The sequence below is a fragment of the Rutilus rutilus genome (genome assembly GCF_951802725.1).
Source record: "Rutilus rutilus genome assembly, chromosome: 19".
NCBI lineage: Eukaryota > Metazoa > Chordata > Actinopteri > Cypriniformes > Leuciscidae > Rutilus > Rutilus rutilus.
Window position 1 is genome coordinate 4,291,382 of NC_140232.1, and position 16,010 is coordinate 4,307,391.

The 16,010-nt window shown below is 37.3% G+C and overlaps 1 protein-coding gene across 1 annotated transcript in view; it reads right to left on the reverse strand.

Moving 5' to 3' along the window:
- tcf7l1b (transcription factor 7 like 1b) overlaps nucleotides 1-16,010 on the reverse strand; it is a 73,774-nt gene that overhangs the window by 16,503 nt on the left and 41,261 nt on the right. The window contains exons 5-6 of the mRNA XM_084389849.1: nucleotides 1,243-1,375; nucleotides 1,056-1,158 (exon numbers count right to left, since the gene is read on the reverse strand). Of these exons, the coding sequence (XP_084245975.1) occupies nucleotides 1,056-1,158; nucleotides 1,243-1,375 (236 nt within the window). The remainder of the gene's footprint in view (nucleotides 1-1,055; nucleotides 1,159-1,242; nucleotides 1,376-16,010) is intronic.

Below are 16,010 nucleotides of genomic sequence, written 5' to 3' on the forward strand. Positions count from 1 at the left end.
CATACAAAATAAAGAAAACAAAAAGGACACATGAAAAATGTTACACCCTCAAACAGACTTAAAACAAAGAATAAAAATGGGTCGTCAAAGAGGATTTAAACAGAAATAAAAGGGGAAGATCTTATATGGAGAATCTACTTTTCTTCAGTAGAGCTGAATTAAACTCTTTCCACAGGTATTGAACTGGACCAACACTGAACCGACTTCAGCTGAATAATGACACTAGTCTTTTTAGAGCTTCTTTACAGCAGAATTTGACTAAGTTTATGAAGTTTGGATTGATTCTGTTATTTTCCTGTTCATCGCTGTGAAGCTGCTTTGAATCGATCTGTGTTGTATAAAGTGCTATTAGAAATAAAGGTGACTTGACTTGAATCTGGGTGTGTAGGCAGTAACTATAGGGGCTTTCGCACCGGGTAGTTCTAGGAACGAGCCACCAGGGTGTTTCTCCGAGAACTAATGGGGTTCCCTAAGGAACGTTTTCCTGGTTGCATTCGCACCGTAAGTAGGAACTCTGACGTGACATAAGACACGCTTGTTGTTGGGACTTTTATTTTGACGGCGTTATACATAGAAAGTAGACCGTAATGAAGAGTTATTAGTGTGTGTTGTGCGGTTGATGTCCAGTTTTGCTGAGCAGAAATACATAATCATGTTTCTCTTGGTCTCCTCAAAGTTGCGTTGGATTTTCTCCTCAGTGTAAAGGTTAAGAGGTTCATCTATCACTGTTTTACATGTTCGTAGAGTTAGTTTGTGGAGTAAATATATAGGCTATAATCTGTGTGTTTACACAGCTTTTTTTTTAAATGGCGGGTGCTGGTGTTTCACGTGCCAATCAGCGAACACTAACGTCACGGATAGTTCCTATTGTGCTGGTTTAGACCCGACTCTGAAGTAGAAGCTCAATTATTTCCTCCAAAAGGAGTTCCTAGAACTAAAATCGTTTCTAATTCCTGCGGTGCGAACACGGCAAAATCCGGGAACTTCCGCCAATAGTTCTAGGAAGTATGAAAAGGTTATTTTGGTGCGAAAGCCTCTTAATAAGGGATACTCACTGTGGGACGAGCCAGCCCAGTGGGTGCGGGATCTGCCCCATGGCCCCAGGGGACAGTGGGTAATAGGGCGACAGCTCTGAGGGGTGAGGGGTCCGAGGAATACCTGGACCAGAGGTACACAGTCAGTAAGTCACATGATTAAAAGACAGAAACACAAGTTAAGGTGTGTCAGAAGAGTGTGTAACACCTGTCTTTGGGTCCAGTATCTCTGGCGAGAGGTGGGCTGGAGGAGTTCCTGGAGAGAAGTGTTCATTGCTGTAGGTGATAAGGGGGGTCAGGGGGTGCATGTGCGCATGCTGGACCACCGGGACCTTATTAGACTGAGAGAGAGAGAGAGAGAGAGAGAGAGAGAGAGAGAGAGAGAAAGAGAGAGAGACGCATTATTAAGATACAAAATCAAAATTGACCCTTTTTTCAGTGGTGTTTGCAAGCGTTAGCATCACTATTACTCGTATGTAGGGTTAGTGAACTGAACAACATCCAATCGGTACTTACTAAAGCAGATAATTCAATAATTTAAGACTTAGTCAGTCATTATACAGTGCGCATCAGCAACCGTTGTTCTAGATGTATTCTTCGCATAAGGGGATTTAAAAAAAGTATTTTTTAAGAGTTACAAGCAATGAACCAAAAACAACCAGCTATGAGGTGAAGCACAACATTACAAACTTTGATTTGAAGAAAACATTTATTTGAAAATTGGACAAAAAGGTACAAGGACTGTGTACTTAACGGCTTCATTGAGGAAAACAACTACAATCCCTTTAAGCACTGCGAATGACAATCAAATTAAAAACAAATAAAGAAACACATTGGATTAAAGATGTTGATTTTAGATTTATTGAAATGTTTATCAAGCATAAAATATTGAAGTAGATATTTAAGTAGTTTGAGAGCGTAGGGAAAGACTCTCTGATTGGCTGATTTCTCTGCAGAATCATGGGTAATGTAGTTTTTTTTTTCAGCTGTTCAACACGATTAATTAAAAAAGTAAGTAGAAATAATGTAAGCTGATGGCTTCAACAAAATCATATACCATTGATTAAGTTATTAAGTTATTGTTCAAAATCAAATCCCCTATGGAGAAAATGAATGGGATTTTTGTGTCCATGAACCCGCCTGTTGCACTACATTTGCATTCATATATTTGAGCTTTTTCTACATTTGTAAATGTATGCCTTGCACACTTGATTCCGTTAGATACCCATAAAGCACTGTTTACTTTGCTTTTACTTTACAAAACAGATATTGAATAATCAAATATAAAAATAAAACGGCTTAGTTTTCACTTTATAAACTAAACAATGATTCGTATTTACCCTTAAACAGGCAAGAGTAGAAAATGATAAGCAACAAATAATTTCATGTCATTTTTTATATCATCTGGACTTAAGTAAATCATATCCAAAATAATTTTTTTAAATGTTATGTATTTTGGATGTTATGAGTTGTGAGTCCCAGATCACATTGCCTGTTTAGGGCATAAAAAAAGGACCAAATCTATAACTGTAACTGCCATTGCATGTTTAAAACAATTATATCCTATACTTCAACTCATATAATGTTGACATATTATATATCACTGGAAAGCTTACAAACTCAAGATTAAGCCTGTGAAAACCGTTTTGAAATCGGACCTTGCGTTACCATAAAAATGGTAAAATAAAATTGGTAAAATGGTAAAAAATGTTGGATTTAGGTCAGGCTGACTAATTGATCACAGATAACTTGAAGCAAATCATGTGACCAGCATACTCAAGACAGACAGGCTGTATCAGTTTAACCTGTACATTTTATAATTTGTAAAAAAAAAAAAAGCCTCAGAATACAAAGATTGTTACAAAAATGAATACAAAGTTAATCCCTTTTTTATACCCAAAAGTGGCAGTGTGACTCAGGTGTAACATATATTTCAAAACGTGCTAAATAACAACATTTTTATAAATTTTCTTTTTCAGCACCTTAAGACAATGTTCATAATTAATGTTAGCAGTGTTAGTATTATTTTTTCAAAAGAAAAGTAAGTTTAATATATATTTACTTATCTCAAAATCTGAATGTCCTGCACCACTGGCAGCCATGTTGGATTTAGGTCAGGCTGACTAATTAATCACAATTTTTTTTAAACAAATCATGTGACCAGCATACTCAAGACAGACCAGGCTGTGATAAATGATAAAAGGATTTGATGAAAAAAAAAAAATCATTCTTACGCCCCAAAAAAGATGTTACACCCAGATCACATTGCCAGTTTTAGGGTTAAAGCTACAAAAGTTATTCAGTCAAGAGCAGTGAGTGATTTTATCTCCGCCTTTTGTTGTTTGATCATCATTAATGACAGACAGCATCAGGTTTATTAGGCTCCTGTCACTTTAAGAGCTAATGCACGGATCCAATATACCGTTACACACGCGTTTTCTTTCTCAACTGTTTACGTTCACCTAATATAACTGACTGTTTATGTGAATACTCACTCATTTTGTGTCACATAAGCTGAGGAAGAGAACTAAGTCCGGTCCGAGAGGTGTGTGTGCGAGTACCGTATTGAGTTTTCTTAACATTATGCCTATCACATGTATGTAGCAGTCATGTGACCCAGTCTATTCTCTGCTATCTGCATCACCTCCAATTAACTTTTTGAAGTAGTAAAGTCATTCAGTGATCGCAAGCCATTGCAATATGCATATCATGATAAGCACATTTACGATATTTCAATCATTCAGATACATAGTGCAGCCCTAATGACAAGCATGAAGCAATCTGGCCGCGCACCAAGGAATGCTGTGAGAGCGGAGCGCTGTGCCAGACAGACTCACACCCAATGCCACACCAAAGCCCTGTGTACACAAAGTGTACCTGACAATCTCTTACACAACAATCACTCAATGCACTGACAACTCCGAGACGGCACATAACACACGAGTAGAGCATGATGCACATGCACATGTAATTATAACATTCATTTAGGATAATGAAACCTCCACGAATGAATGAAGTTGCACAAACTAGTTCACATTTGTGTTTGTTAGTAAAAAGCGAGTGAGAGATGTTGTGGTTCGGGCAGCACATCTGTAGGACTGGGGAATGACTGTATCAATATTTCATCATCCTGGAAACATTGCTGAAACCACAGCGAAGTGATTCTGGAGAGTGGGTGTGAGCAGAAGTGCTTTATAAGGTGAGGAAAGACATTAAACATCACCTCACTCATTTATATATGCCATCACTTGACAACCTCAGAATGGTGCGATGCCTTGGTGTGGTGTTGTGTAGATTAACTACTTTTGCTGTTTATTGTAAAAGTACAATGTTTTATTGTTTGATGTAACAACATCAATTTTATTGTTTGATGTTACAGCACTGAAATCCCAGTGTAATGCAGACATTTTTCGGTTTATTTCCATAATAATCTGTAACAATAAGGAAGGCCAATACTGAAGTCGATAATTAATGTTATAGACTATCACCGATAAAATGGCCAGTTTTTTTAATATTGTGAAAAATCGTCAACGGTTTAAAAACTAGACACCTTAGAAGTGAATTTAGGCATCTTTGGGTTACACTTTATTTTGAGGTGTCATTGTTACAGTGTAATTACATATTAAAGTACTGAGTAATAATAATTTACAGCATGTACTTACTATAGGGTTAGGGTAGGATTAGGGTTTGGTTGAGGGTTAGTTGCATGTAATTATGCATAATTTACTGTTGTTACTATGGTAAGTGCATGTAACATATGTAACAAGGATACTGTAAAATAAAGTGTTACCGAAAAATGTATGGATATTCATTTTGAGATCTGCTCAAATATTACATTTAACAGTATAACAGACTTAACTTCAACACTCTAGTGCAGTGGGTCTCGTCCAGGGGATTGGATGATTTCAAGTAAGACAAAACCATTATATTAAGCTAAAACAACAACAACAACAAAAAATGTATATATTTCTAATTTTAATCCTTCCACTCGACAACAGTGGTTCCCACAAGCTTTAAAATCCTTCAAATATGAGGTAGCCTTGTTTTAAAAGATTGATTTCTAGAGCTGGGAAAGTCATGTAAACTAATAAAATCTTAAAACTCCATGGCCATTTTTATAATCAATATACATAAAAAATAAATTAAAAAAAAGTTATGCCGAGCTTTGAATTGCAAGTAACAAATATTTTTAAAACCCCTAAATCACAAACAACTGGAAAAAACACGGGGCTTGATTACTGTTGTATATATTGTATATACAGTGGAGCCTTTTTAAGTCAAAATGGTTGAGAACCAAAGCTCTAGTTCACTAAATGACAACAAAAAGTCATTTAAATGTGTGCAAAATTGTCCGATATTGTTGACTAAACCTTTAAAGTCACATTCGCAAATGCATTTGGTTTAAAAACAACAACATACTTAAGAATGCAAATTCAAAAAAAAAGAAAAAAGAAAAGTATGGTAGAACTTGACTTTATCCATCAGGACTTGACTGGATGGTAAATAACTCTGTCTCTGTATGACAGGTGTTTGGGGGAGAGAGGGTGTAAAATAATTGTTTTAGAGGCAGAAAAGGGTATTTTCTTTTTCCTTTAGAATGAGTTGATTGATTAACTAGAAGACTATCAGTCTAAGTCTGATCTCTTGTATTCTGAAGTCCTGATCAGAATCCTGTCAATAGGGGGCAGACTTCAGCGAGGACAGTCGATCTGTGGCGCTGAAAGACTCAACAGCTTTTAAAACTCACTAACAAGCTGTCAACTATTCCCAGACTGCCAAATTGAGGGCATTTTGGTATTCACGATCTACAGGATACGAGTGTGTGAGAGTATGTCAAAACCAGAGCTGCAGTAAGGAAGGCTAAACGGCATGAGTGTGTGTCTGGAGCTGGCGCAGGGTTCGTGCAGATTGAGTGTGTGTCGGTCTGGCCAAGAGGGCACGGCTCTGCTGGGACGGGCAGAGGAGAGCGTGTTCAACAGGGATGGAGGATTTCACTCCGCAAAACATGAGTCTCAATCCTTCACATCTGAGATACATTACTGGGCAAACAGCCTCTGGGTACAAGAGTTACCAACGGACCAAACAACCTCCTGAGTCCCGCGAGTGTGTGAGTGTGTGTGAGAGTGAGAGTGAGTGAGAGGGAGAGAGAGAGAGAGAGAGAGAGAGAGAGTGTGTGAGTTTGTCTGTGTTTCTGTGCGTGAGAGAGTGTGTGTTTGTGTGTGAGTAAGAGAGAGTGTGTGTTTATGTGAGTTTTGTCTGTTTGTTTGTGTGTATGTGAGAGAGAGTGTGAGAGAGAGAGATAGAGTGTGTGTGTGTGTTTATGTGAGTTTGTCTGTCTATGTTTGTGTGAGTGAGTGTGTGTGTGTGTGTGTTTGTCTGTGTTTGTGTGTGTGTGTGTGTGTGTTTATGTGAGTTTGTCTGTCTATGTTTGTGTGTGTGTGTGTGTGTTTGTCTGTGTTTGTGAGAGAGTGTGCGTGTGTGTGAGTTTGTCTGTCTGTGTTTGTGTGAGTGAGAGTGTGTGTTTGTCAGTGTGTGTGTGTGTGTGTGTGTGTTTGTGAGAGAGAGTGTGTGTGTGTGTGTGCGTTTGTCTGTCTGTGTTTGTGTGAGTGAGAGAGTGTGTGTGTGTGTGTGTGTGTGTGTGTGTGTGTGTTTGTTTGTGTGTGTGTGTGTGTGCGTCCATGCGTGTGTTTGTCTGTCTGTCTTTGTGTGAGTGAGAGAGAGTCTGTGTGTGTGTGTGTGTGTGTTTGTGAGAGAGTGTGTGTGTGTGTGCGCGCTGCTCTCTCCTTTCCAGTGGGAGGTTCTGAGTCTTTGTGGAGTCCTTTCAAAAAAGGAGGAACGAAAAATAAAAGGAAAAAGGGAGACTGCATGGCATGCTGGGATAGCAGAGGCTTGTTTATCACCGAGGCAGGAAGCGGATGTAAGAGTGGGCAGAACATGACATCAGCATTTAGAGGCACACACACACACACACAAAGCTGAAGTGTTTTTAGTATTACAGCAGCTACACACACACACACACACACACACACACACACACACAGATACAACAATATAACTGGTGAAATCTAACGATCATTCATTTTTTAACAATATTTAGTAGAAATTCACCAAACAGAAATGAAAACTCGAGAGTGTGCATTGCCACGGCTGTCAGTAGACTGTGGACTTGTTATTTTCAGTCAAAGTTTTGATTCGAACCTGCTTTTCCTGCATGAGCTTCACAGCTTACAGTCACGGACCACCAGGCCATGACCTCTGAACTCAATCAACACGCTGATCAACACTGAAGAACACCTCAGTCTTCTGTAGAGCTGATTGCAGATGAATTTAACTTTCACATAATCAATGACCTTTACACAGGTGCTGAACTGCATTAACACTGAACTGACTTCAGATGAATAACGACACTGTTGTCTCTTCAGAGCGGCTTTACAGCAGAATTTGAAATAAAGGTGACATGATGATGTAATACAGGTGAAACTCGAAAAATTTGAATATCATGCAAAAGTTCGTGTATTTCAGTAATTCAAATTAAAAGGTGAAACTAATATATTTAGTATCTATAACTATATACATATAGATTATACTTTTCAGAGGGCCGACATTTCTGTATTTAAAATCTTTTTTTTAATAATTGATTTCATGTAATATTCTAATTTTCTGAGATTTTGAATTTGGGGTTTTCATAAGCTGTAAGCCATAATCATCAAAATTATAACTTTTGCACGATATTTCTCATTTTTCGAGTTATTTTTTACATGAGAAATAGTTGCAACTTTTAGATATAAAATTGGGTAACACTTTATTTTACAGTGTCTTTGTTACATGTACTTACCGTAGTAATCACAGTCAGTTATGCATAATTACATGCAACTAACCCTCAACCAAACCCTAACCCTATAGTAAGTACATGTAGTTGCTTAATATTAGTGCTTAAATATATAATTACACTATAACAATGACACCTTTAATAAAGTGTAAACTAAAATTGCTATTACAAGAAAATGCGAGTTAGTCACAATTACTAAATATTCTCACAAATGTGAGTTTCCTGTAATCACAACTTTCACTTCATTTCTCTCATATCTGCAACTTAATTTCCTTTAACTGCAATTATAATATGCATATGTGATGTAACAATTATGAGAAATAGTCGCAACTTTCAGATATAAAATTGCTATTACAAGAAAATGCAAATTAGTCACAATTACAAAACGTTTTCCTGAATCACAACTTTCACTTAATTTCTCATATCTGCCACTTAATTTCCTGTAATTGCACTTGTAATTTGCATATGTGATGTATAAAGTAGCAATTATGAGAAATAGTCACAACTGTGAAATATGAAGTTATTACAAGAACATGCGCAGATGAATAAAGACACTATTGTGTTTTTAGAGCTGCTTTACAGACTTGATGTAAAAGATTGCATAAATATATTTTTTTATGGATGGGACTCCAGAGAGAAAATGAGTGAGCAAGACAGAGGATCATGGAAATGTACGACTGTTCTCACAATTCTCTACTGTGTCGTCCTGAAAAACTCCCACACAATCGGTGATTGCTTGCGTACAATATGGATCCCAATCCTCAAGCCACAAAGCGTTCCCATCTGAGGCCTCGTCACTATGCTAACTTAATCAACTGCCCTAGCTTATCACATGCTGACACACACTAAACAGTGAGGGCCCTGTTGTGTTCTCACACACACACACACACACACACACACACACACACACTCTAAAGGTGGCGCCGCAGAATACCAAGCAAACCCGTCTCCTGAATTATTGAACGTTCTGGAGTGAACAGAATAACACATTAGCATACTGACCTTATGGGCTCAATCTGACAACGCTTAGCATGCGAGTGTGTTTGAGGGAGAATGTGGGATTGGGAAAGAAATATAAGGATGAATACTAACATCGGATTGTCCTGTTTGTTTAATCCAACTCTCTTGTTTTGAACAATTTGATTTTGAACACATTTTCTGGAAGGGTGGACGGGATCAGGAAATGTGTTGCAAGCTAGACTCAAACCTAGCTAACCTGTGTCCGAGCACCACAAAACACGTCAACGCTCGTTTCTTTCTCAGATCGAAAGAGTTATAAACAGGTAATTGTAAGTCACATTATAAGATATGGAGTCACAATTACAAAAAATACCCACAAAATTTGCTTTTACAAGAAAACGCGATTCATAATTACAAGAAATTGTCGTACAACTTTCGCTTAATTTCTCTCATATCTGCAACTTAATTTCCTTAAATTGCACTTTGAATTTGCATATGTGATGTATAAAGTAACAATTGTGAGAAATAGTTGCAACTTTTAGATCTAGAGTTGCTTTTACAAGAAAATGCGCGTTAGTTACAATTACAAATCGTTCTTACAATTGTGACGGTTTCCTGTAATCACAACTTTTGCCAAATTTCTCATATCTGCCACTTAATTTCCTTTAATTGCACTTGTAATTTGCATATGTGATATATAAAGTGCAATTATGAGAAATAGTCACAACTGTGAAATATGTAATATGTAAAAAAATATGTATTATTACAAGAAAATGCGAGTTAGTCACAATTACAAGAAATTCTTACAATTGCGATAAAACAAAGTTGCAACTTAAAAAAAAAAAATTGCCTTTATTATTTGTGCTTGAAATTGAAATTATTATAAAAATATGTATATATATATATATTAGGGGTGACCCCGAATAGTCGAAGATTCGATGCTTCGATAGGAGGAGCCTGATTCGACTACCGATCTCATGGTCGAATCTTCGCAGAGGTGTTATGAAACGAGGATCATGCCACTTTGGCTATATGAGGGCGCTCAATTTCACATAGAACTAGCTTTTATGTCAATACGTTAATATTCAGCCTATTATGATAATGCTGTATATAAAAATGTGCAAAGAAAGAAGCTTTTAATAAAAAAAAATTAACGTGCGTGAATAAATCCAAACACCCGTGACAGATTTAAGTTTCACTTTCGATCCGTGACCGACAGAGGAGCGTCTTCGCGGCAAGGATTTAAATCTTTAACAATGTCTGGGATAAGAAAATCTAAAGTGTGGATGTACACCATCAGAAAGGATATTCTCCAAGGCTGGATTTAGCATCAGGAAAACCATTATCGCACTTCTGCCGGCCAACGTTAACACGTTTCACGCATAGACTGGGTTTCACGTTAGAATGTATTTTATCCGCGCGCACAATTTGAAAAGACTCCAACGGACACAGACAGAGTGAAAGGCTGGATTTGTTCTCGCGATCAGGTAGGGTACAAGTGATTTCAAAACTTTTCAGCTGGTTCTAATTTGATTTTTGGATGCTGTGAACATTTTTAGCTGAAAAGACTGCCACTCCAGTTTAGCATTTATTGTTGTTTCCGCAGTTAAAAAGACAAAGTTGAAAATTCTGGCTACTATCGTTATTTTAATAATTTCTTTATTTTTATTTTATTTATTAATCTGTCAGGGTTATCTAATCTAACTATTTGTGGCTTGTGTTTTGAATATATGTTCCCCTGCACTTTAGGCATTTTGCACACATTTGCTCCTCATCTTGTGACTTGATTCTAATTTATTTCGTTTTGTATTTTTTATTTATTAAAAAGGTATAGGCCTATTCTGTTCTAATTTAATTTTAGTAAATTAATTGTTTATTTTTTCGGTGCATCGATGTTGTGCTGTAGGCTGGCCTGCTCGCACAGGTAATTTAGCCGATTTAATTTGATTTGCATGTGAAATGCAAATCCTGTCTGCAGTGTGGCCTTTCTGGAGTTATGTTATTTCTTAGTTTTATTGATCCAAAATGTTTTTATAAATTTTCTTCTATATCTTTGTGTGATTTTCTGTACATCGCGGCTTTGAAACGTTAAAGCCCCGCCCCCATACACATGATTCGACTATTAGTCGACTATAGGCAAGACATGACGATTCTGATTCGACTATGAAAATCCATAGTCGGGGACAGCCCTAATATATATATATATATTTTTTTTTATGTTTCTTTGCTGAATAAGCGGAGAAAGTCAACCCATATTCTATAAGATAGATCCACATCAGAACTAAGCTCCGTCTTTAGTGTAACACGTGATATTTTTCAGGCAGGCAGTTTTAACACTTGTTGTTTGGTGATAGTTTTCGCTCACTGGAGCGGGTCGTGTTCGTGGCGCCATTCTCCTCTATAAATAAAACCCCACCTGAGCTCACCCTTCAGTCACACTCTTCTCACCCCGACGCAAAACTCCCTCATTCCCCGCAGTCTGACGGTCAAGATCAGATGTTGTCCTCAAACGTCCCTCCAGCCAACGCCACGGATAAGCGAAGGAATGAAGGAAGACTGCGTTCTCATCAAACCCTCAAGACTTGCTGTTCAACCACAGCTAATCTGATTGCCATTACGTTGCATTTTCTGCTGATTCCCTAATGCGAGTGCATGCATTTTATAACATTATATTAAGTAAATACAATAAAGGCCTAATGGCCCGACTGGGTGGTGAGACAAGGCATGCTGTGTTTTTAAGAACAATCCCATGGTGCTTCAGAGGTTAGAGAGAGTCCAGGGGTTACTGGGACAAAGGGAGTCTGAAAAAAAACACACACACACACACACACACACACACACACACACACACACACACACACACACACACACACACACACACACACACACACACACACACACACACACACACACACACACACACACACACACACACACACACACACACACACACACACACACACACACACACACACACACACACACACACACACACACACACACACACACACACCCTCTGGCTGCCAAAGAGTCAATGATGACATTCATCCGTCATCCTTCTGTATTTATTGTGTCATAATTTATTATGTCTCCCTGTCAGAGGGAGATTTCAGAGTGAAAGCAACAAATCCCTCATTAAAAAGCACTAATAGATGCTAAGTAGCTGAACTGTTCCTTAAAGCCTGGAAATAACGCTTTAATCAGTTTCATTATTTCGTCATGCAATTTGAACAGATTTATTATCAGATGGAGGGATAATCAAATTGTTTCAAATGTCATGAGACTCTGATTTACATATTTTTGATGTATGGTGGCCCCAAAAAGTATTTGGACACACAAGTCATACTTGAAAAACGAATGATTGTGTAAAGTCACTCTTCCGCCCACTCTCCACTTAAACCGGTTTAGTATGGGTCAATCTGAGGTTCCTCGTGTTGTGTGTTTGCAATGTTTCATCCTGATATACACCACCAGTCAAAAGTTTTGGATTGGTAAGATTTTTTTTATGTTTTTAAAAGATGTCTCTTCTGCTCACATAGGCTGCATTTATTTGATAAAAAAATAAAATAAAATAAAAATAATAATAATAATAATAATAATAATATTGTTAAATATTATGACAATTTAAAATAACAAAGCTGAATTTCCAGTATCATTACTCCAGTCTTCAGTGTCACATGATCCTTCAGAAATCACTCTAATATGCGGATTTGATGCTCAAAAAACATTAATTTTTATTATCAATGTTGAAAACAGTTTAAAAAAATGTGTATGATTGTAAAAAAAATTTTTTCAAGATCCTTTGATGTTTAAAAACAACAGCATTTATTTGAATTAAAATCTTTTGTAACATTATAAATGTCTTTACTGTAACTTTTGATCAATTTAATTCATCCTTGATGAATAAAAGTATTGATTTCTATTATTTCTTTACCACACCACACACACACACACACACACATCAGCTGAGGACACACACACCACCATGCAAACCCTCTCGACCTCCAACCAGCCGGACTGGATTCAGACACAGATCTGGCCAACAGGGAAGCTCGTTCTTATCCGACAGCCATCATTACACACCAAGGAGTGGCATAGATGTGCCACGCATTCTGGAAATATAGCTTTCATTACCAGTAATGAACCTGCAGGCAACCAAAACTTCATCTTAAGACTTGACTTTAAGTGACCAGTTTTAGATTTCAAATACATCGTAGGTTGGAAGCAATGGGCTTTTTAATATGTCCTCTTCAATCAATCAATCGCTTTCGCACGGCCACCCGCATCAACAACACCAATCAATACACGCTCGGGTGGCCTTTATACGTGTCAGTGAAGATCACCTGACAACACAGATTAAAAACTCGATCTCAGAGATTCGGTACGGAAAGAACATCTGAATGCGATTGGCTTAATTGCAGCGCCACACAGAGAAGTGTGGCTCATCACTGGAAGATTAGGTTTGATTAAAGATTAAAACTCGCACGGATTAATCATTCGCCAACAGGATCAGTGTTGATTTCATGCTGACTTTAAAGGGATTGTTTGGGTGAAATTACTCACCTTAAATGTCATTACAACACAAGACTTTTATTCATCTTCAGAAGATATCTTTTATATTCCTGAATTATTTTTGCCCCTTCATTGAAAGTCCATGCAACCAAAACTTTAAAGCTTGAAAAAGTACATGAAGTAATCCATATGTATTGAGTGTTCATTCTGAAAAGAAATTCAGAAAATGTTATTTGAACCCATTCAATTTAGGCTTTAATTTATTAATATAAACATTGATCGATGCACAATTGTTGTGCTTGTACTCTATGTACACTAATCAATGTTTACATATGAAAAAAGCCTAAATTAAATCTGTTCATCATATAAAGTGATCGCGTCTCATCAGAATAAAACGCTCAGATGATTTGGATTACTTCACACGTGTCTTTATGAACTTTTTGAAGCTTTAAAATTTAGTCTGCGTGGACTTTCATTAGATGTACAAAATGATGAGAGAATATTAAAAACTAGGGCTGGGTAGTGACACAAATTTCACATTTCGATTCCGATTTGATTCAATATTGATTATTTTGGATATCAGGATATTATTTGGATAAACAAATCTCTTAATTAATGCTGTAAACTATGGGAGTCAGTTGTAGCCTATAGGCTTCATTAGCCTACTGTAATATTGAAGGTAAAAATGAACTGATTTGTATACAAACACTTAAATTACACTTTTATTTGTTTTTATAATAATAAAGTTATATGAAATATAAACATTTAAATGGTGGCTGTCATAAAAACTTGCCAGATTTAGTCAAACATGCATTAAATACTGATGAACATTAAAAATTATAATGAATATGTAATATGGTGCATATATTTATCAAAATGCTCCTCTCTAGAGTTAATTCTTCTAGCTGACTTTTACTGACGTCTTTCCACAGTTGAAACACTGATTGAGCGATTATGTGACGATACGGACTTCGATAAGTTGTACTCTATCTTTTAACACACTTTCAGAAGCTCATTCATGTTTATTTCGCGCTGTAACTGGTGTTATTAGGGCGGAAGAGAAGATCATGTGCTTCTCTTGAGCTGAGCCAGAGCGATCTCACGCCACAGCGCCAAAACGCTATTTATGCTTTTGAATTTCGTAAGAAAATGGACGTAATTTGAAATCTGAGACTTTGTTTCATATCAATAGTAACAAAGCACAAAGATTATAGTGATATATTGGATGGGATGCGCGCTACAATGTTCCATTCATTCATCAACTGAAAACAGGATGACTAGCCTAATCGATTCTTGAGATTTAAGAATTGATATTGGATCGTAAAAATGAGAATCGATTACATTTTTTTTTCCCAATCCTATTAAAACAGGGTTTCCCCAGGTTTGATCACCCCAAATTTAAGACTTTTTTAAGACCTTTTTAAGACCACTTTAATGAAAATTAAGACCTTAATCGCACCCATTATGCAGTCGTAAAACACCATCAAATCCCAATGATGACTATTACTAACAAATGTTTTAATTAAAAATACATTTATTATAAAAAAATCTCATTCAACAATACACTGCAAAGTGATGTTTTTGGTAAATATCAAACATTCATAACAATAAACCGATAAACTAACTTTTCAAATCGTCTTAGTAAAGTTTCTCAGCATTCAAATTGCTTCAACCATTTTACATTTTCAAGAATAAAAAGAAATGTAAATAGGCTACACCTTAAAAACGAGCGAGCGAGGGAGGGAGGGATAGAGAGACATAGAGAGGGGTAGATAGATAAAAAGAGACACACAATAAGAGATAGATGAGAGAGAGAGAGAGAGAGAGAGATAGATAGGTAAGAGAGATATAGATAGAATAGCGAGATAGGAGAGAGACACAGAGCGACAGATAGATAGATAATGCCTGGTTCAGATTACAAGATTTTGACTCCTAAAGTCTTGTCGTGGACAAGAAACATGTCAGACTAGGCTACACGTTGCTTTCCGTCACACGCAAACATTCAGTCGCGCGCGCGCGCACACACACACTTTCGCTCACTCGCGCACACACACACACACACACACACACACACACACACACACACACACACACACACACACACACACACACACACACACACACACACACACACACACACACACACATTCGCTCACTCGCGCGCACACACCCACACACACTCACTCACTCGCGCACACACACAATCGCTCTCGCACGCGCACACACACACACACACACACACACACTCGCTCACTCACTGTAATCTGAACAAAACGACACTTCCCCATGATGTCTCTCCTCTCGACTGATTGAATGTTGATCCCGCCGGCGCGAAAACCCAAACTACTGTTTGCGCATACTCCAAGACGTTCTCTGACGCTACGCTAAACCCTGTTGAATTTTCACGTTGTTGTTTTTTCCCCCATTTCACCTTGCGTTGCAGTCTGGTTGACTTTGAATAAATAGGCTAGTATAATGAAATTTAAGACCTTCGTTAAAAAAATTAAGACTTGGACAATGGAATTTAAGACTTTTTAAGGCCTTAATTTAGGAACATGAAATTTAAGACCTTTTTAAGACTTTTAAGACCCCGCGGCTACCCTGTAAAAAACATCTTCATTTGTGTTTCAAAGATAGATGAATGAAAGACTTGGGTTTGGAACGACATGAAGGTG